Consider the following 23,158-nt stretch of genomic DNA (forward strand, 5'->3'; position numbering starts at 1 on the left):
TAAGCGGCGCGCTTAATCCCCTCTCCTCGAGCACCAGGAAACAAAGAAGCAAGAAAAAGTCTCTTGCCTCTTCGGCAGCTCCAGACCTTTTCCCGGACTCCCTCCCGGCTAGCCATGGCGCACTAACCCCTTCAGGCTGTGTTCACGCCGCCAACCCCAGTCCTCTCCCGGACGGAAGCCCGAGCCTCAGCTCCCAGCCCCCGCCCGTCCCGGCGGGTGAGCAGACAAGCCTCTCGGGCTGGTGAGTGCTGGTCGGCACCGACCTTCTGTGCGGGAATCTCTCCTCTTTGCCCTCCGCATCCTCCGCGGCTTCGAAGCTCCCCGCTTCCGCCACCCGCAGTCTCCGCCCGCGAAGGGGCTTCTAGTGTGTGGAAACCTTTCCTCCTTCACAGCTCCCTCCCACTGATGCAGGTCCCGTCCCTATTCTTTTGTCTCTGTTTTTGCTTTTTTCTTTTGCCCTGCCCAGGTACGTGGGGAGTTTCTTGCTTTTTGGGAGGTCTGAGGTTCAGTAGGTGTTCTGTAGGAGTTGTTCCACATGTAGATGTATTTCTGATGTATTTGTGGGGAGGAAGGTGATCTCTGCGTCTTACTCTTCCGCCATCTTGAAGCTCCCCCCCAGTACTTTATTACTTTGGATGGCTGAATTACATTCCATGGTAGAGATAGACCATATTTTTTTTAGCCATTCATCAGTTGATGGACATTGAGTTATTTCCATTTTTCGGTGACTAGTGCTGCTCTGACAGACATTAGTTTTCAAATATTGGTTTGAATACCTGTTTTTAGTTGTTAAAAGTAGAATTGCAAGGTTATATGGTAAATTCTATTCTATGGTAAATTCTAATGTTTTGAGGAGCCAGCAAACTGTTTTCCATGGTGACTGAACCATTTTATTTTCCTACCAACAATGTACAAGGGTTCTGATTTCCCTACATCCTTGTCAATGCTTATTTGAGTTAAAAAAATTATTATAACCATCCTAGCGGGTATAAAGTGGTATCTCCTTGTGGTTTTGATTTGTAATTGCTTGATAAAATATTCATATTTTAATGCATAGAATTAATGATAAAATGAGCTTTGATAAGACAAAATCAACATGAAAATGAGTGGCTTCATCTATCTCCAGGAGATTATTTAAGATTGGTGTATGATCTCCCCTAGAGTGCGTGATTCTGGGGTGAAAATAAAAAAAAACACATGTTGCTTTGGAATTAGAAGAATGTATGTGGATAATACGACTACAGTTATCCCCAGCTTAAAAAAATACTGCTTAAAGTAATGAGGAAAAAAAAGAAATTACATCACGTTTTGTTTCCATGCCACCTGACAAAAGATACTTAGTTCTTTGCATGGCGTTTCTTTATGTCATTCTTTCCTGTCTTAATGGTCTATTTATTTATTTTCGCAGTGTGAGTGAAGACACCCAGGATGGCTCAGGGATCCGGGGATCAAAGAACAGTGGGGATTGCAGACGCAGAGGAGAGTTCTCCAAATATGATAGTCTACCGCAAAGTAAGGCATCTGGTTAAATGCTGGGGGCGCTGCAGTGTACGTGTCTGTGTTCTGTGTCGTGTTGACTGACGGTTGATGGCTCCACAAATGTTTTCTGCCTAAATGGCCTTGACTGTTAAATGAGTAATTTTCTTCTCATATCCTCTGATTCCCCAATTTTAAAATTCAAGGAAGTTAGGTCTTGTCATCCTTGGTATTGAACACTTGAAAAACACTATATGGCTTAGTTTTCTTTAAACCAAAGTTTGCCTGAACAATGCAGATAGACACGTGTTGTCCTTTTGCCTAAAGGCCTTAGTGTAACATTAATTAATCGAATGTTCTTCAAACCCATAGTACGGATAAGATCTGGTCTGGATACTGTGGGAGGGACACAGAGGTGTGTATGTATTAGATGGTTTACAGCTGGTAGGAGACATAAGATGTACACAAATAACTGTTACAGCGTCCAAGTGTTAATTTCCAAAAGAGAAGTGCAAGTAGAGTGTTACATAATCTCAGAGGAGGGGGCGATTACTTCCAGCCTCCGAGATCTGGGATGGGCTGTGAAGGAGAGGCCTTTGAACTCAGTTTTAAAGGATCTGTAGGATTCCCCTCTGTGGAAAGCAGAAGTGAAGAGCAACATTCCAGGCAATGAGATGCATTCAGCAAAGGCAAAGAGCTAGAGGAAGTGAAGGGCAACCAGAACTAGTTAGCTTGCGCAGAGGATGAATTACAAGTAATTGGAGTAAATGGGGGAGAGATTTGGGGAAGAGAGTCTGGGATGGAGCCAGATTTTAGAATGTTGAGTCATAGGCAATTTAATCATCAAAAACTTTAGTGCCGGGAGTTGTAAGATCAACATTTCTTTGGGATTATGAGCCTTGCACTAGTGTGCCAAGTGGACTATTATCGAGGGTGGGTTGGAGGTTTTGGTGGGGTGCTTCTGTATCTGTGCGAAAGGTAAGGAGGACCCTAATCTAGCAGAGAAAATGCCCCTCAGAAATGAGCAGGACTGAGCGGGGGAAATAAAGAGTCTGAATTAGCAATGACTTGGAAACGCAATGAATATGAAATTAGAAGGTGAATAGAGAGTCAGAGATAATTGGGTTTTTGACCTTGGGTGATAGAAAGGCATTGGTGCTATTAATTCAAATAGGAATATTGGGAAGTGTATGTTTTAAAGGAAGGAAATATGGTACATAAGTTTTATTTGTGCATTGCTGAATTTGAGGAAACAGTTGCTGCTTCGCATACACCTTTTTGATGTCTGCACGTTTGTAAAAATGTAGCCTAACTGTATCATATATTAATAAGGAAAAAGAGTTCATCTCATTCATTTTGCTAAATATTTGAGTTGTCTGCTGAGTTCTGTGTATTCTGCAAGATTCTGTGTTCTATCTATGTTAATCATATGTGCAATGTTGAACTAGATATTCCTGGATGATCAATATGGTGAATTTTTCTTTTTTCCTTGTAAAAACAGAGCTCTCAAACTAATCTTGCTTTTAGTACCAAATTCCTTAATCCTTTGCTTTGAAAAAGAATGCTTAGATAACCCATCCCTAAGAGAGATGTTTATTAAGTTGTAGTAAAGAAAAAAGAGATTAGTGGGGCTAACCAAGTTGTGAGGCATATAGAATAATATAGGGACGTTTATTCATTACCTTCTTAACCCACCTCAAACTAGGAGACCCTCTGCCAAGCACATAGGAACATGGGATTTGGGGTCAGATCTGGGTTAAAATTGCAACTCTGCCACTTCCTAGTGGTGTGACCTGGAGTCGGTTATTTAACTTCTGTGAGTCTCTGTTTCTTCATCCAGAAAAGGGGGAAAAGGTGGGAGAAAGGATAGTACCTCCAGGAGTTATTGTGAAGATTCATTTGGATAAAGTAATTAAAGCATCTTACATCCTGCTTGGCATAGAGGTGGTCCATGATTAATGCTTCTTTTTCTTTTATCTTTGGGTCTTGTAGCAATAGTAACACTTGGAGAGGAAATAAGTTATAAAATGTATAAATGTTGGTGCTGTTAATAAGGTGATTAAAGTGCATTCATACAGTGAGTTGCTTTTTATGACACAGGAAAACAATGCAGATATTTTTATGTTATTCAGGAGATTACAAATTAATGGATTATTAAAGGTTAATAAGAAATGTAAAGGTCATGTAATCTAAACACCTTCCCACAAGAATGTTTGGTATTATGTTGAAAGGGAAAACTTCCTACAGGTTTGTGGGAACTTGATTTTTACTTTTTAGGTGGTATCAGGGGGCTCTTCATTTTTAAATTTTAATTTAGCTACAAAGTTGTAAAATGCTGTAATTCTTTAGAGAAATGACTCTTAGTTATTTGGTTTGTATATTGGAAATCTATCTTGCTTCCTCATGATAAATCTGTGGGGGGTATGTATGTGTTCATGTTATTTGCTATGTTAGTTAATTGGTATAAAAGGGACATTGGATCTGTGCAGTCTATTAGAAAGAAAGCAGGCACACTTATTGCCCCCTATGGGTCCAGGACCTGGAATCATTTAAACCTCGTTAGTTTGACTAACTTAGGCCCTGGTTGTGTTTGAAACATGGGATATTCACCTAGTTTTCTGCTGTAGACTGACCGTTGCCTATGACCAAGACTTACCTATGCAGGACACTGTCCTCAAGGTATAGGTAAAGATTGAATCTTGAAACCAAGGTTGATATAAAATATTTTCTATGGAAGTCCTCTTATGTAATGATTTATTCAAGGTCAGAGCTATAAAATCAAACCTTTTCTCAGAGTTCTACAGCAAAAATTTACATTAAAAATGTGCAAATAGTGCTTTCATTTTAATTTCTTTTTCTTGCTTGTTATTTCTTTCTCGTCAGATGTTTTCAGTGTGAAATTTTTGCTTGGACTATGTTGTGTTGATTCAGATGCTGACATTTAAAAAACTAAATCTAGAGAAATGAAACTTTTGAGTAAACCTCCGACTAATAAGTGGGGTGATATGTCCATAATGTTGTTGTGACTTTTAAATGCCATTTAGGATGGTAACCTTCTGACATATGAGTAATGATGGGTGGGTTTCTTAAGTCTATACTTTTCAGAATACTCTTCATTTTCTTTTCATGTGTTCTATGTCATTAACTATGAGAAGTTATACTTTCCCAAGGCATGATTTATTTATTGACTTGAACAGACTTTCTAATTTAGTTTTTTTATCCTTCATATTCACATTTTGGATTGGAGGTGTGCATGAAAAATGTATTGGTCACATTAAAAATCTACTTAAAAGAAAGCCTTAATTATTCATTGTCGTCTAGACCTGTTAACCTTTTTTTTTTTAATTTTTTTAAATATTCCTGGATCCAAAAGATCCTGGGGTCATTGAATTGCCCAATGTAATGATGATATTTGAACCTGGCTGTACATCAGATCATTTAGGGGTACTTTATAAAAATTCTGGTCCTAAAAGAACCCCCAAGTTGTTTTTGTTTAATATGTCTGAGCTGGGTCATAGGAATCTGAGTTTTAAAGTGTTCTCAAGAGAATCTGATGCCCAGCTAAGTTTGAAACACATTTATTTAGTGTCTTTTAAAATATCCAGGTGGAGTATGCAGTGTAAAGTCATGGGGAAGTTGGTGTCTTGAATTGGGTTTTTGATTTTGTAATTATTTGCAGATCTTTCAAGACGTAGAAAAACCAGGCTCTTATAGAGTTAGAATTGAGAAATTTTAGTAGCTTCATCTTAGAGATTTTCTAGTCAATACCCTCATCTTATAGATGGGAAAACTAAAGTATGGGGAAGATGCATAACTTGCTGAAGGTTACTTGGCAATTTCCCAGTGAACCGGTGATTGTGTCCAGGTAACTCGACAGCCCAGTTGGTGTCCTCTCTCCTGTTATGTTATCAACCACAAACTACCATTCCTACATTGTTGGGGCTGAAAGCCATTAGTTAAATTAAATAAATGAAAATACCACGTGGCAGATCTTTGGTTTTCGAGGTTATTCTCAGAGGTGTGACTTGGGTTACCTTTGAACATTTGTAATGCTCAAGTTTCATTCTTCTTGCTAGTTGTCTTGTTTCCTGGGTGAAGATGTTCTGAAATGTTTACTTTCTTTTATAACTAGGAATTCTTTTGAGTGAGAGTAGGTTGCTTTCTGATTTTATTTGGTTCTCTGAGAGGTGTTGGTAATGTCTCTTGACAAATTTCCACCTGGACTGGCAATTTGATTTGGTAGAACTCTGGGAAATTAAATGGTAGGTGGACAGAGAAAATTGTAGCTTACCATGACCCAGGCTAGGGTCAGGAGGTGGTACAATGTGATGGAAGATGCCAAACAGGGAGCCAAGAGCCCTGGCTCACTTACTGCTTTGGTTCTGTCGATGGGGAACTTCATCTTCCTGGCTCTGTTTCTTATTTTGCCTTCTTCCTTCCCAACTAAGGAACACTTCTTACAAAAAATATGTATGTATTTAGTGTCTACATAAAATAGAAAGAAGCGTGATAAAATTAACCCTGTTTACTCACAGGGTAAACTTAATAAATAAACTCAATAAATAAAATACTGTTTTGGCTTCATTTCCTCTTATGTAAAGTGACGGGGATTGGACTAAATAATGTGCACAGAACTTCTCTGCAGTGATTTTGAGAAAGCTAGCAACAGGACATTGTTTTGGAATTCATTGAAGGCATTTGTAGAGGCCAGTGCAATTGAGAGTCAGGGAACCTGCAGACCCTGGTGACCAAGGCGTGATGAGGATTAGAAACTCTTTAATTAGCAAATATGTATTGAGTGTCATTTGTGTGCCAGACACTGTTAGATGCTAGGAAGGCAAGATGAATACTATTCCCTGAAAGAACCCATTGGCCAGTGGGGCAGAGATGGGGTAACTAAGCAATTGCAATGCACATAGAGGTACACTGAGGGGTCTGGGAGGAGATAGAAGGGTTGGGAGGTCCATATCGGGAGAGAGGATGATGATGTCATAGAAGACATCCAGAGGGTTTGGCCTACCTTAATTCTTGAAAGATAAATAAGAATTAACCTTGCAGAGAATGGGAGGAAAACTATGGAGGCAGAAGGACTAGCACATGCAAAGGGACAGAGTTGTGATGTATACTGAGTTCTGGAAACTTCAAGTGGCTGTTTTCCTGGAGCTAGGTTTCTGTGATGAAGGTTGAGAATTAAAGCTGGATAGGTAGATTAGGGCCAGATCATAAAAGATCTTATACATCAGGCAAGGAGTTTGGATGCTGTGCAGGTATCTTCTCTTTCTGTCTCTGCGCCCACACTCCCCTGCTCTATATGCTGCTCACTGTACCATGTGGACTGCATCTACAGGGCTCCCGTGACCTCTGGCTTTCAATTGAATTTGGTCCATGGGAGCCTGAGGAGAGATGGGGTGGGGGAGGAAGAAGAGCAAGGTCAGGGTATTTCTTCCCCTGGCCCGCTCTTGGCAAGGTCTCACACTGGCTGTGTCCCTTGACTGAAGGTCATTGCTCCTCTCTAGGCAGACTGCTCTCCTCCTCTGGGTCCAGATACCCTTTTCTTTTACTCATCCTTTTGGGCCTTGGGGTGGTGGTTCCAGTTTGTCTTAGTAATCTGTTGCTGTATAACACATCACCCCCCAAATCAATGGCTTAAACACGACATTTATTGCCACAGTTTCTGTGGGTCCATAATCCAAGTGCAGATTAGGTGGGTCCTCTGGCTCAGGATCTCTTACAAGCTACAGTCAAGATGTTGGCTGGAATTGCAGTTTCATCTGAAAGTTCATCTGGGGAAAGGCCCACATCCAGGCTCACTCATGTGGTTGTTGGTGGGATTCAATTCCTTGAGGGTTATTGAATGATCGCCTCGGTTCCTCACTGTCTGTTGTCTGGAGGTTACTCTCAGTTCCTTTCCATATGTGTCTCTCTATAGGGTAGGTCACAACATAGAAGCCTGTTTCATCAGAGTAAGCAAGGAAGAGGTGGAGGGTGGGGGTTTGGCAGAGTGGGAGTCACACTATTTTATAACCTAATCTTGGCTGTAACACTCCATCCCTTTCATTAGGGGCAAGTCTCCAGGTCTAGCCCTCAGTCAAGGTGAGGGGTTTATACAAGGGCACAAATACTCAGAGGTAGAGATCATTATGGGCCACTTTAGAAGCCATTTACCACATGGTTCTACTTCCACAAGTCAGAGGTTCTTGAATGTTCCCTTATGGTTCCCCTATGCCCTGCTACTTCTTCATACTTGATCCTTTCTGAAATAAACCTTCTTTGAATTGTCCTATATTTTATTTGCCATCTGTTTGCCGATAAGCCTCTGACTCATACAGGTCTAATCCCCGAAGCAAAGAGAATCCATTGAGATCCTGTTTTTCTTCGCAGTGAAATTCTCCACAAAAGGATTTAAATCAGGGAAGTCATATGTTCATTGTTCAGGATGGGATTGTGGAGGGAGGCTGTAAGAGAAATGGTAGGATTAGTAAGCAGAAGAATAGTTTGGTGACTTCACAGGAATTCATGGGAGGAAAAAATGATGTCCAGCTCAGTGGCAGTGATAATGTAGATGAAGAGAAATGCTTGAGAGCTGTCTAGGAGGTAGAATCTACAGGATTTGGTGACTGATCAGATGCAGGGCAGATCTGAGGGTAATGAGAGGGAATGAGAGGGTTCCTCTCATTCTAGGTTATACCTGGGAGTTGTCTGAAGGTCTCTGGGGCAAGAAAATTTTGAACCAAATAACCATGGAACTGGATTGCCTTCCCGTCTTCTTGTATGTAGATAAATCAAGAGGATCATGGAAAGAGGCTGTAACTGGACCAGGATATCTGGCTATTGTCACTGCCCCGCTAGTTCACTTTTGGCCCTGCACAAGTTGTTTCTATGTTTTATTAAGTCCAGTTTTGTCATTTGTGAAGTGAAGTGTTAACTAGGCTGAGTGATCTCAAAAGCACTTTCAGTTCTAACATTCCAGGGCTTTAATAATCCATAATAAAGAAATCCACATTTTATTATTTGCTTCCTTTTGAATTTTCTTTAAAGAGTTAACCCAAGTAAAACTTTAAAACACAGGGATGTCAGTATGTTTAAAACAAATGCTTTCTGGTCTTGGTTGTCTTTCATTTTCTTTTCTTTTCTTTAACATTAAATAAAATCCCCAAGGACAAACTACAGAGAGTGTTCCGGGTAACTAATTTAATTGTTCAGTCTGCATTTTAAGATTCCTTTCATTAAATATTTTGAAGGTTCTTAATTGCCTTAGGAAAAAACTGTTCTGTTTTCCATTTCCCCTAGGATTAAACTTGTGAGGGGAAATGCTTCCCATCCCATTATCTTGGTTGGCAGGAGACAGGAGTGCAGGCAAGTCTCAGACCAGTGGTATCAGTGTCCACAGATGAAAGGGATGGTATTTTTAGTGTGGAGAATAGCTCAGTGTGGTTTAATATGATGTGTTTCCCTGAATATAACTTCCTAGTTCAAAAGCCTTTGGTGTATTTAAGGCTTCATTTCATTTTTTCAAATTTTTTCCCTCATTTCATTTCAAAGAGTCTAAGATTTTACACTTTGGCAAACAGTTTATTACTCTAGCTATTGATACTCCTGTATCCTTATACTGTGGAGAACCTGAGTGGCCACAGAGGAGATTCCCCATTCTCAGGATTTTGAACAAGAAAAACTAAAAGTTAATAAATGTCTGTGAAAGGAAAATAAATGTGTTAAATCGTTGGGGGGGGTAGGAGGGTTATTTTTTAAATGTCTGTTAGTTTGCAAATAGAAATCAAAATTGAAAAAAGGCAATGAGGGAATGGAAAAAATATACAAAGATATAAATACAGATATAGACATACACCCATTCCAAAAGAATATCCATACTCTTTGGTGAATAATATCCAAAGATGGAAATAAATCAAATGTCTCTTGAAAGGGAATTATTTAATTAATTATTCATATTTGGGATGATCCCACAGTTAGGTTACTGAACTTCTGTTCTGGTAGACCTAATAATTGCCTTGAAAGGGAGATGGTTACTGACATCCTGGGATATGGTCAGATTGACTGTTCTTTATTTTTAAAACCCTATAAGACTTTATCATTTTTCTTTTACTTGCTAAATATAATGGTTATGTAGATGTATTAAAGCTTATTGTTTCCATTATTCTTAATTCTTTTCTGCACCTCTGTGCTTACATCTGGAGTCATTTTTCTTTTGTCTGAAGAACTACCTTTAGTATCTTCTGTAGTGCAGGTCTGCTGGACATAAATTCTCTCAGTTTCTCTTTGTTTAAAAATGTCTTTGTTTCATCTTCATTTTTTGGAGGGTGCTTTTCCTACGTATGGAATTCTAGATTGTCATTTATTTTCTTTCCACACTTTAATGATAACTTTTTTTGTGTCTTGGCTTCTATGGTTTTTGTTGTGAAGTTACCTGTCAGTTTTGTTACTTTGTTGAATGTAATCTCTTTTTTTAAATCTTTGACTGCTTTTAAGATTTCTTTCACTTTGGTTTTAGCAATTTTACTATGAGCTGTTATTTTCTTTTTACTTATTGTTCTTAAAGTTAATAGCAGTTCTTTTTATTTGATTGGTGTTTGGAAAATTCTCAGCCATCATCTTCTCAAGTATTGTTTATGTCTAGTTTTCTCTTTTTACTCTTCTTGGGATTTAGTTCATATAGTATGACTTTTTCTCTGTGTTTCATGTTCTTTATGCTCTTTTCTGTATTTTTTATTCCTCAGTGTTTCAATATGGATGTTTTCTACTGACCTAACCTCCAGTTTACAAATTCTTTCCTTAACTGTATCTAATCTGTGCTTAAATCCATCCAATTGAATTTATAACATTAGTTATTACTATTTAAGTTCTAAAATTTCCATTGAATTCCTTTTGATAGTTTCCAGTTTCCTGCTAAAATTCTCTATTTTGTCATTTAATTCCTTAAACATATTAATCATAGTTATTAAGTTAGTACCTGATACTTCAAAATCTATATCACTTGCTTGATTGTTTATATTGTCTTCAAATTTTTTTCTAGTTATTTTTTTTTTTAAGTTCTGCACATTGTTTATACAACTAATATTGAGAGATAATTTTTAAGGCTCTGGGGGAATGTTATCTTACTCCAGAGGGTACTTAGTTCTGTTTCTTTTTTCTATCAGTTAGGCAAGGGGCAGACTACCTTAATCTAATCAGATACAGAGAGTATACATAGCTGGATTTTAGTTCTTGTTAGGGCTAGTATATTTCTAGATCACCTTTACTCTTGGGTGCAAGCTCTTCTCGTCCCAACAAAACCCCTGGATGTTCGCTCAGTTTCCTCATCCTTGGTGACTCTGACCTTCAGTTGTCCCTTGAGCTCCATGAGACTTCTGAAAGCACAGATCATCTTCTCTGTCATGCCTTTTGTTTAAGAAATTGGCAGTGTCCTGAGAGGAGAAAGAAACTCCAATTGCCAGGCTCATCTTCTTAGCTCTCTTGTTTTTCAGATCTTGGTCTAAAGTTCTTACTGCCTTTGTAGCACTCCAATGCCTTCAGACAAATTTAACAAAACATTTTTCAGTCTCTCTGGTTACTCTCAGCAGGAGGGTTATCCTGAAACATTTACTTAGCCACTGCCAGAAGTAGAACCTTAGAGCATTGGCTTTGAAGGAAGATAGATCTGTCCCTGATAGCCTCAGTTTGCTCTTAAAATGTTTTAGAAGAGACATTTCCTGAGTGGTTTATTGGTCTAGAGTGGCAGTGGTAGAGATGAAGACCATGAGAGACTTTCAGTATATTTAGGAAGTAGAATTGACTAGGAGGGTGAGAGAGAAGGATTCGAGGCTGATGACTAGGATCTGGGCCTGGGTAGCTGGGTGGCTGGTGGCATCAGTCACTGGGGTAAGTAGGAGGAGGAAGATGACTCTAAAGTGTAATATCACCACAGTACCCAAATGACATTTATTGACCCCAACCTAGTTCTACAGAACTCTAGAAAGGGGGACTTTGTCAGGCAAATAACTCTAATAGGAATGGGCCTGAAAAGAAGCTTTATCTAAAGGAAATCGTACCTGGCTCTAAAGAGTTTTTTGGTCTAGAAAACAGGACGTACTTTATACCTGTCAGTATGACACGTCTGAACATTTTTGTATTTGTTTCCTAGGGCTGTGATAACAAATTGCCACAAACTGTGTGGCTTAAAATAATAGAAATTTATTCTGTCACAGTTCAGGAGGCTAGACGTATGAAATCAAGGTGTCAGCAGGGCTGTGCTCCCTCTGAATGCTCTAAGGAAGAATGCTTCCTTGCCTCTTCCTAGCTTCTTGTGGCTGCCAGTTATCCTTGGTGTTCCTTGGATTATGGCTGCATAAATCCAATTTTACTTCCATCTTCACATGGCCTTCTGCTTCTGTGTCTTCACATGGCCTTCTTATAAGGTCACTGGATTTAGGACCCACCCTAATCCAGTCCAATTCATATCTGATATTCACTTAACTAATTATATCTGCAAAGGTCCCATTTCCAAATAAGGTCACATACACAGGTGTCAGGGGTTAGGACTTCAACATGTCTTTTTGGGGGACACAATTCAACCTGTAATAGTTTCTAATTTTTCTCTGCCTGAAGCTTAGCACTCCTTGCGAAAAACAAATCAACAAATAGTATATATATATTTTTTAATAAATTTATTTATTTTATTATTTTATTTATTTATTGTTTGTGGCTGCGTTGGGTCTTCGTTGCTGTGCGCGGGCTTTTCTCTGGTTGCGGCGAGTGGGGGCTACTCTTCATTGCGGTGTGCGGGCCTCTCATTGTGGTGGCTTCTCTTGTTGTGGAACACCGGCTCTAGGTGCACCGGCTTTAGTAGTTGTGGCTCACAGGCTCTAGAGCACAGGCTCAGTAGTTGTGGTGCACGGGCTTAGTTGCTCCGCGGCATGTGGGATCTTCCTGAACCAGGGCTTGAACCCGTGTCCCCTGCACTGGCAGATGGGTTCTTAACCACTGCACCACCAGGGAAGCCCCAACAAGTAGTATATTTATTGAACATCTGCTTCTGGTAAGGCACTGTAATTTATTCCCCCCCACATTTTTGTGTGGGGGAATAAAAAGTAGGGTACCACATGGTCCCTGTCCTAGACAATTTTAGATTGTCCTAGACAATCTCCCCAGTTGGGGAGACCAGGGGTGGTGCAAGATTAAGGAAGAAAATAAGCATTTATTAGCTACCCATTGTATACCAGATGCTGTCCTGGGTGCTGAACATACACTGAATCATTTAATCATTAGAATAGCTTGTTAGGTAGGTGGTGGTCACCCTATAATTCAAATAAGGAAACTGAGTTTCAGAAGGGTTAAACAACTGGTATGGGTATTTGAATCTGGGCTTGCTTTATTTTAAAGCATGTGGTTTTTAAAAATAAATTGAATTACATAAAAAAAGAAAAAAAAAGGACATTTCAAGGCTGTTTATAATTAATTACAGGAGAGTTTGTGTGCACAGGATGGGCATCCAGAGGAAGAGAAATTTGAAGAGAAATGACGTGAATTGCATCTTTAAGAAAGGGTAGGATTCAGTCTGGTAGAAACAGAGCCAAGAAATGATTTGATGGGTGCTATCTGAGAAAAATATGAGATGTTAAGAAAACATAAGATGATAGGACTTCCCTGGTGGCACAGTGGTTAAGAATCCACCTGCCAATGCAGGGGACATGGGTTCAAGCCCTGGTCCTGGAAGATCCCACATGCCACAGAGCAATTAAGCCTGTGTGCCACAACTACTGAGCCTGCCTGCCACAACTACTGAAGCCTGTGCGCTTAGAGCCCGTGCTCTGCAACAAGAGAAGCCACCGCAGTGAGAAGCCCGCGCACCGCAACGAAGAGTAGCCCCCACTCGCTGCAACTAGAGAAAGCCCGTGCGCAGCAACGAAGACCCAACACAGCCATACATACATACATAAATAAATCAAACATAAGATGTATTTAGGAGATAGTGTATTTTATAATACTAAATGTAGGAGTTGTGCCTGATGTAATAATAGCCTCATTCTTCGTATGGAGACCCTGAAGCATGAAATCATAAAATATTTTTAGTTCTGAAACTCACATGGCAAGATATTGGTACAGCTGAGCTTTCCACCAACTGATTTTCTTTCTCCCTCTCCTCTTAAAAAAAATTTGTTTTCCATTTTAAAAGTTATAATTGCATTTTGAAAGAATCGAAGCATGAACTATAGAAAAAAAAATCTCACATATTCCTACCATGCAGATATGACTACAGTAACATTTTGGTCTGTTTCCTCCCAGTTTTGTAATTTGTATCAGCAGTGTATATATGATACATTAACCTAATGGGTAATCATAGTGTATGTACAATTTTATGTTTCCCTACCATATCCTAAGCATTAATCTGTACCACAATACATTATCATTATCATAGTTTTGAAGGTTGCTTAATATCCTACGTGGATTATGTCCCATAATTTAATTTTTTAGTTTCTCCTAATTAATAGCAGAATTTAGAATTCCTAGGTCAAAAGGCATAAACTTCATTGTAACTCCTGATACCCACCCCCCCACACACACTTTTTTTTCTAGAGGGTCAGTCTTGGTTTTCGCATGGATAGACTACGTTTCCCTGGGTAAAGTTCTGCGTCAGCAGACTGCAGAGAGAGAGTGAGGGGATTTCTAAGAATCAGGGCCAATGTTTGCTTCACTCTCAACCTCTACACCAGCACCTTGTGCTGCTGCCTGACTAGCTTTGCAGCACCACCCTTGTCTCAAGAGCCTCAATGCTGGGGGATTCAGAAACTTTCAACCTGGAACCTTTCCAAGCCATTTGCTATTGTATCCTCTATTTGTTTATCTTAAGCAACTAACCAAATAAGAATAACAGCTCAGCCTCTTTTCACTCCCCACAGCATTTTTCCTGCCTCACCACCCCTGCCTATAGTTTAACCGTGGGGTTGCTTCTTATATTTTAAAGCTCAATACAAAAGCACAGTCCTGAGAAGCAGCCAAGTCCTGCAGCCAAGTTTGAAGAATAAAACTTTAAAACAGCCCTTCTGTCACCCACTGGGGAGGGGAGGCAGGCTTTGCTATAAATAAGTCACATTCCATTTCTATCTCATCCTTTGCAGTCCTCTTGGATAACGCTTTTCATACATGACTACAGTGTTCTCGAACTGCCCACTCGCCCCTTTCAACCTGCCATCTTATATCTCATTTTATTTAAATGTTTAGTGGTTCTGGAGTTTAGGGACCCTGCCTGAGAGAGGGCTAGAACTTTCCTTTCATCCTCCAGGGTTAGGTGTCATGAGACAAAGCAGCCGACTTGTTAGAAACGATACTTTATCTGGCACATTTTTAGCAGTTGCCTGTATTAGTTTTCTACTGCTGCTGTAACAGATTACCACAATTTGAAACGAAACAGATTTATTCTCTTAGAGTTCTGGAGGTCGGAAGTCGAAAATGATTTGGCCGGGCTGCATTCCTTCTGGAGGCTCTTGGGGAGAATCCATTTCCTTCCTTTCTCTGGAGGCTGCCCACATTCCTCAACTCAGGACCCCTTCTCACTCTGACCTGTGCTTCGGTCACTGTGTCACTGTCTCTGACTGACCCTCCTGCCTCTCTCTCACAGGAAACTGTGATTACATGAAGCCCACCTAGATACCCCAGAATAACCTCCTCATCTCAGAACCCTTAACTTAATCACACTTGCAAAGTGCCTTGTGCCATGGAAGGTAGCATATTCACCGGTTTTGGGGATTAGGATGTGGACATCTTTGGAAGGGGCATTTATTCTGCTGGTCACACTGTCTATCTTTGGAAAGGGAAGGAAAAATAATTTTGGAATTTTATCTTTTTTTCATAGCTGGGGAGGGTATGTGCTGAAGGATTGGTATTCCGTTCAGCGTTTGGTAGATACAACCTAAATTAAGTCTGGGATATCCATTTGTATTGGGCCAAGTCCATCTGAGGGCAGAAAAGAGAAGCCTTTCAGCAACCGGCAGCGAGGATGGGAGGGTGTTTCAGTTAAAGACCTTCCTTCCTCTTCACTGGGCGCCCTTATTAGGCCCTGCCCAGGACACAAGCAAGCCCTTGCCGCTGAAGGGGAATGACCGAGCACGTGGATTCAAAATAAATGAAGGAAAACCTCCTTTACTGTAGCCCCATATCGTGTGGCTTCCTTATAGGACTGTTTGTCTCCAGTTATTTTATATTTTAGAATCTATACAAATTATGGTACTGAGCAATATGATTAATAAACACTTTCCTCATGGCTGGCCAGCCAGTACGGTAGAAGACCATGACCTTACATTTTTTTTTAAGCGATAAGAGAGAGTGCTGTCAAAAGGCACTACCAAACCTAAAATAGACAGCTAGTGGGAAGCAGCTGCATAGCACAGGGAGATCAGCTAGGTGGTTTGTGACCACCTAGAGGGGTGGGATAGGGAGGGTGGGAGGGAGGGAGATGCAAGAGGGAGGAGATATGGGAACATATGTAAATGTATAACTGATTCACTTTGTTATAAAGCAGAAACTAACACACTGTTGTAAAGCAATTATACTCCAATAAAGATGTTAAAAAAAAAAAAAAAAGGCACTCGCCTTAGCCTGAGAGGAATGTCAGTCTGCTTGTTGACTTTCCTGAGGCCTCTCTTTCCACCCTTTTTCATGCGCTGGCAAGGAGTTGTGACATGTAATGGCCAACAAAAGGCACACAAGTACTAGTGTTGGCAGTAAAACTGCCCAGGAAGAGCATGACCGTGGATGCTAGAAGGATTCAAGGTAGATGAGCCCCTCCAAGGAGCTAGTCAAGGAAGCCGATGGTAGAGCCTAACTGTCAGCGAGGGATTGGAGTGAGCTTTTTCTCCAAGAAATTATTAATATCATTAAGTTCACTGCCTTCCTGGGAAGGAGGGTCAGTAGGTGAAAAAAAAACAAACAAGCTACTGCAGCTGATGACACATTACAACTTTAGGACAGTGGTCGGCAAACTACTTGTCCTGGGACCAAATCCATCACCAGGCCAGTTTTTGTATGGCACTCCAGCTAAGGATGGTTTTTCCATTTTGAAATGGTTGGGAGGAATCAAAAGAGGAGCAACATTCCATGCTGTGTGAAAATTATGTGAAATTCCAATGTCAGTGTTCGTAAATCATGTTTTATGGAAACAAAGCCACGCCATTGCTTTACCAGTTGTCTGTGGCCTTTGTTGTGCCACTGTGGAGGAGTTGACTGCTTATGGCAAGAGACTGACCATATGACTGGCAGAGCCTAAAATATTTACAAACTGGCCCTTTACAGAGCCGTTTGCAGTCTCTGTTTAGGGGATTTGGAAGAGACTGAAGAAGCATCTGCCAACGTCCTTGTTGGGACAATATTTCCATAGGAACCAAGACCCAGTGATTCTGCATAGTGTTGGCTCATTGCCAGGAACCCACGGAGAGTCTAGCTGCAGGATGGGCATACGAGAGAACTCGGGGACCAGGGTGCATTCATGTGCTATAAATAACACACAGGTCCTGTCATTCCCCCCTGGAAGCATATTTTCCCCTTTACTGAGGGGTCACAGAGTTTATACCAGTGCTTTACAGAAGAGATTTTGTTTGTCTGGTTGTTTGTTTTTTTAATGAAAAAGAGCATATTGAGCCGTTGGAAGTGTTGGGCTGTGTGTTCTGAGATGTCCTGGTAGGAAAAGCACTAGCTACCTACGTTTCAGATGCAGCATCCAAATGGCTCTCCTCCCTCCAGGACCCACTTTGTCTGGCTATCTGGCCGGGGCTTGGCACGTGATTGCTCACACTGATAGCACCTCTGCAAGTTCACTGCTGTTATTCCCACTCTGCCTGCGAGGAGAGGGGCTTCTGGTGGGTAAGCTCATGCCTGGGGTTCCACTCAAGGTGTGAAGCCATTTCTTCACAGACCAGGCTCTTTTCATAAGACCTGGAAGGAACAGTCCAACCACCTGGGGAGCTGCTTAATTCTGGTCTTTAATCTAGAATAGCAGGGCTATCACAAGCTCATAAGCAAAATGTCCTAATCACTGAGATACAGTATTCAGGAATAATATTAACTACCATCAACAGACACTTAGGTTGTTTCTGTGTCTTGGCTGTTGTGAAGAATGCGGCAACAAACATGCGAGTGCAGGTGTCTCTCTGAGATCCTAATTTTGTTTTCTTTGTATATATACCCCAAAGTGGGCTTGCTGGATCATACGGTCTTGCTACTTTTAATTTTTTGAGGAACTTCCATACTGTTTTTTCTTTTTTCTTTTTTTTTTTTTTTTTTTTGCTGTACGCGGGCCTCTCACTGTTGTGGCCTCTCCCTTTGCGGAGCACAGGCTCCGGACGCGCAGGCTCAGCGGCCATGGCTCACGAGCCCAGCCGCTCCGCGGCATGTGGGATCTTCCCGGACCGGGGCACGAACCCGTGTCCCCTGCATCGGCAGGCGGACTCTCAACCACTGCGCCACCAGGGAAGCCCCATACTGTTTTTTCCTATTAGCTGTACCCACTTACATTCACCAACAATGAGCAAGTGTTCCCTTTTCTCCACATCCTCGTCAATACTTGATGTCTCTTGTCTTTTTGACGATGGCCATCCTAACAGGTGTGAGGTGATATCTCATTGTGGTTTTAAAAAAATTTTTATTTTATATTGGAGTATAGTTGATTAATAATGATGTGTTAGTTACAGGTGTACAGCAGTGTAATTCAGTTATACCCATACAAGTATCCATTCTTTTTCAAATTCTTTTCCCGTTTAGGTTATTACTCTCATTGTGGTTTCGATTTGTATTCACGATAGCCAACTATGGAAACAACCTATGTGTTTGTCAGTGGATGAATGGATAAACAAATATGGTATGTGTATACGATGGAATATTATTCAGCCATGAACCACAAGGGAAATCCTGCCATTTGCGACACAATATGCATGAACGTGGAGGATGTTATGCTAAGGTAAATAAGCCAGGAAGAGAAAGACAGATTCTGTATGATCTCACTTCTATGTGGAATCTAAAAAAAAAGTTGAACTCATAGAACCAAAGAGTAGAATGGTGGAGTAGAATCAGAACTGCCAGGGGCTGGGTGGTAGGATGGCCGGCAGGAAATGGGGAGATGTTGGTCAAAGGGTACAAACGTTCAGCTATAAGATGAGTCAGTTCTGAGGATCTAATATACAGCATGATGACTATAGTTAATAAGACTGTATTGTGTATGAAATTTGCTAAGAGAGTATATCTTAAGCATTCTCACCACACACACACACACACACACACACGTAACTATGTGAGGTGATGGGTGTGTTCATTAACTTTATTGTGGCAAATATTTCACAACTTATATGTTATGTCAAATCATCATGTTGTACACTTTAAATATATACAAATTTGTCAATTATACCTCAGTAAATCGGGAAGAAAATTAACTTCCCCTTTATAGTTCTCCGCGGCATGTGGGATCTTCCCGGACCGGGGCACGAACCCGTGTCCCCTGCATCGGCAGGCGGACTCTCAACCACTGCGCCACCAGGGAAGCCCCATACTGTTTTTTCCTATTAGCTGTACCCACTTACATTCACCAACAATGAGCAAGTGTTCCCTTTTCTCCACATCCTCGTCAATACTTGATGTCTCTTGTCTTTTTGACGATGGCCATCCTAACAGGTGTGAGGTGATATCTCATTGTGGTTTTAAAAAAATTTTTATTTTATATTGGAGTATAGTTGATTAATAATGATGTGTTAGTTACAGGTGTACAGCAGTGTAATTCAGTTATACCCATACAAGTATCCATTCTTTTTCAAATTCTTTTCCCGTTTAGGTTATTACTCTCATTGTGGTTTCGATTTGTATTCACGATAGCCAACTATGGAAACAACCTATGTGTTTGTCAGTGGATGAATGGATAAACAAATATGGTATGTGTATACGATGGAATATTATTCAGCCATGAACCACAAGGGAAATCCTGCCATTTGCGACACAATATGCATGAACGTGGAGGATGTTATGCTAAGGTAAATAAGCCAGGAAGAGAAAGACAGATTCTGTATGATCTCACTTCTATGTGGAATCTAAAAAAAAAGTTGAACTCATAGAACCAAAGAGTAGAATGGTGGAGTAGAATCAGAACTGCCAGGGGCTGGGTGGTAGGATGGCCGGCAGGAAATGGGGAGATGTTGGTCAAAGGGTACAAACGTTCAGCTATAAGATGAGTCAGTTCTGAGGATCTAATATACAGCATGATGACTATAGTTAATAAGACTGTATTGTGTATGAAATTTGCTAAGAGAGTATATCTTAAGCATTCTCACCACACACACACACACACACACACACGTAACTATGTGAGGTGATGGGTGTGTTCATTAACTTTATTGTGGCAAATATTTCACAACTTATATGTTATGTCAAATCATCATGTTGTACACTTTAAATATATACAAATTTGTCAATTATACCTCAGTAAATCGGGAAGAAAATTAACTTCCCCTTTATAGTTCCTTCCATATCCTTTACATTATGTTCACGACAGTCCTGAGGTATTATTTATTTCTATTTTGTAGATCAGGAAACTGAGGCTCAGAGAGGTTAAGAGACTTGTCTAGGGTCAACTAGCTTTTAGTGGCAGAGCCAGACCTTCTGACCTGGGGTCTGGTGTCCTGTACATTACTTCCCATTGTTTCTCTATGAGGCAGGGCTGGCCTGACCGTGTCACTCAAACTGATCTTAGCCGAGGTCCATGCTACTGTCTAGGCTCACCCTCAGTGGTGGCTCATCTTCATCCTCATTGGTGGTCACCAACTGGCCTCCAAAGACAAATTTCACATCCTAGGTGTCTTTGGACATTACTTTAAAATTGTGGCTCTGTTGAATACAGTGTATGTCTGAATCCCTTTTTCTTCCTCATCACCACATCTGTTGCTTGTGTTTTAGCCCAAACAAAACCAAAAATGGATTCCCATTTACGTGATCCTTACCACATGGCATAATGCATGTGTTCTGCTCAGAAAAAGGCTGAAAAATCACAGGGAAATGCAGCTTCAAAGAAGGTTTGCATTCTTGAAGACACAGGAATATATCATTAATCAGAACTGCCGCTTACTGCTGAACAAATTTCATCTTAGGCAAATTTTAAATACTGGAGAAGATCCAACTTAAGCATGCATAACAAACACTCTGTCCTGGTTTTGCCCCAGTCTCGCACATTCCCTCTCAGTGTTTGTCACTGGAGTAACTTCCTCCACCCGCCCCAGGAATCTTTGGCCTCCTCTTATGCATGTGGGCTGGGGGCAAACTCCTGTACTCATATACTGATCTGTCGATCCTGAAATTGCTATCCCCCCTCCAAATTCCAAACGCCTGCATCCAGCTACCAAAAGGGCATCTCTGTTTGAATTCTCCTCACTTACTGCAGACTCAACTGGTAGAACATAAATATTTGTTTGCCCTCCTGAAACTTCTCCCTCTGCAGTTCAGTGGGAGCATCATTCCCCAGCTGGCGTCTGGGTAAAAAACCTGAATCTGATTCTCCTTGACAAGAACCATCACTCACCCCCCTGTGCCACGTAAATATTTTAATTTTTGTATGTGTCACATTCCGTGTCTGTCTCCCTATGATACTGTAAACGCTTGGCACCAAGTAGGCACTAAGTAAATGTTTGCTGAACAGACCTGTTGATTAAGCATTCCTGAAACATATCCCATTATCTTTCCCAGATGAGATTTGGGGCCACATGACTTCTTTTACTGGATGGATCGTGTAAGTCAGTCTACGGTTCAAAGATTGGTAGCAACTCTCCAAGCTTTGCAAACTTATTTATCTTAGGAATGACAGGGCTTGGCTGCTCTCCACGTCATGTTACAATTCTGCTATCACATTCCCCTCCTTGCTTTCTTTCTTCCCTCTCCCCCATCTTTCACATTCCTATCTGTGAGAGAGAATAAGAAGAAATGAAGACGAGAATACAAATCCATATTTCTCTCACTAGTTAAAAATATCCATTTTACCATTAAGTGTGTTGTCTTCTCTGTCGTAATTAAAACAGCTTAGTTTCTTTCTTTTAGTTTTTTATTATTGCAGAAATAGTTCCCATTTATTGTAAAAAGAAAAACCAGAAATTATAGATAAAAACACAAAGAAGAAAATAAAATGTGTAAAGCCCCACCTCTTACTCAGAGATAACTTTTGAAGTACCTTTTTTCCTATTTTCATATTTTAATAAAAATGGAGACGTTCTATTTTTTTTTTTTTAAGATGTTGGGGGTAGGCGTTTATTAATTAATTAATTTATTTTTGCTGTGTTGGGTCTTCGTTTCTGTGCGAGGGCTTTCTCTAGTTGTGGCAAGCGGGGGCCACTCTTCATCGCGGTGCGCGGACCTCTCACTGTCGCGGCCTCTCTTGTTCCAGAGCACAGGCTCTAGACGCGCAGGCTCAGTAGTTGTGGCTCACGGGCCTAGTTGCTTCGAGGCATGTGGGATCCTCCCAGACCAGGGCTCGAACCTCTGTGTCCCCTGCATTAGCAGACAGATTCTCAACCACTGTGCCACCAGGGAAGCCCGAGACTTTCTATTCTTGACGTTAGCAAACTTCTTTTCACTAAATAGATTGAGAACATTCTCCCATGATTTAAATATTCATCTAGATCAGGGGTTGGCAAACTTTTTCTGTAAAGAGCCAGATAGTGAACAAAATGTTCACTTTGTGGGACATACTGCTGTTATAATGCAAAAGTGTAGATAATATGTAAATGAATGATCATGACTATGTTCCAATAAAACTTTATTTACAAAAACAGACAGTGGGCCAAGTTTGGCTCATAGGTTCGACTGTAGTTTTCCTATGTTTGCTCTAGAATATCATTTTTAATGTCTAAACAGTATTCTACTTTATCAATATATCATGATTTACTTAAGCAATCAGAATAGCAGCTACTGTTGTTTGAGACCTTATGCTGACCTTGGCACATTTCTGGGTTTGCTCTTTGTACTTTCTTTTCCTGCCTATAATCCTGTGAAGTGTAGGTATCATTCTTTTTATTTAACAGATGAGGAAACTCAGATAAAGAACAGGTAGGTAATTGGCCTCACTTTAGATGGCAAGTTGAAAAGACAGAATTTAAATTTGTTTGATTTTGAGAGGCCAAGCTCTTAACCACTCATTATGTTTTTATGCATATTGGTGGTTATTTCCTTAGGATAAATTCCTAGAATTAAAATAACAAGTGCATTTTAAGGCTTTTGATCTATGTTGCCAGGTTGATTTGATGTCCATTTCTCAGGTTGTATGTAACAGGGCTTTGTTCTTCACACCCTTGCCTATAGTGGGGACTCTTAAACCTTTGTGGTAATAGGTAAATAAAACCTCATTGTTTTAAATCACATTAAAAATTATAAATACAGATAAACACTAATCTTATGCATACTTCTCATCTATATTTTTAAAAATTGAAGTATAGTTGATTTACAATATTGTGTGAGTTTTAGGTGTACAGGAAATTGATTCAGTTATACGTACATATATATTTTATTTTTTTCAGAATCTTTTCCCTTATAGGTTATTACAAAATATTGAGTATAGTTCCCTGTGCTATACACTAGGTCCTTGTTGGTTATCTATTTTATATATAGTAATTTGTATATGTTAATCTCAACTCCTAATTTATCCCTCCCCTATATGTCTTCTTAAGTGAATTTTTCA

At 40.3% G+C, this 23,158-nt stretch overlaps 1 protein-coding gene across 3 annotated transcripts in view; it reads left to right on the plus strand.

Moving 5' to 3' along the window:
• Positions 1–23,158, plus strand: part of RGS6 (regulator of G protein signaling 6) — a 598,625-nt gene that overhangs the window by 28,707 nt on the left and 546,760 nt on the right. For all 3 annotated transcript variants that reach the window (XM_055088571.1, XM_028496111.2, XM_055088572.1), the window contains exon 2: positions 1,409–1,512. In XM_055088571.1, the coding sequence (XP_054944546.1) occupies positions 1,429–1,512 (84 nt within the window). In that variant the 5' untranslated portion in view covers positions 1,409–1,428. The remainder of the gene's footprint in view (positions 1–1,408; positions 1,513–23,158) is intronic.

Source organism: Physeter macrocephalus, chromosome 11 (genome assembly GCF_002837175.3).
Source record: "Physeter macrocephalus isolate SW-GA chromosome 11, ASM283717v5, whole genome shotgun sequence".
In the NCBI taxonomy this organism is placed as follows: Eukaryota; Metazoa; Chordata; class Mammalia; order Artiodactyla; family Physeteridae; genus Physeter; species Physeter macrocephalus.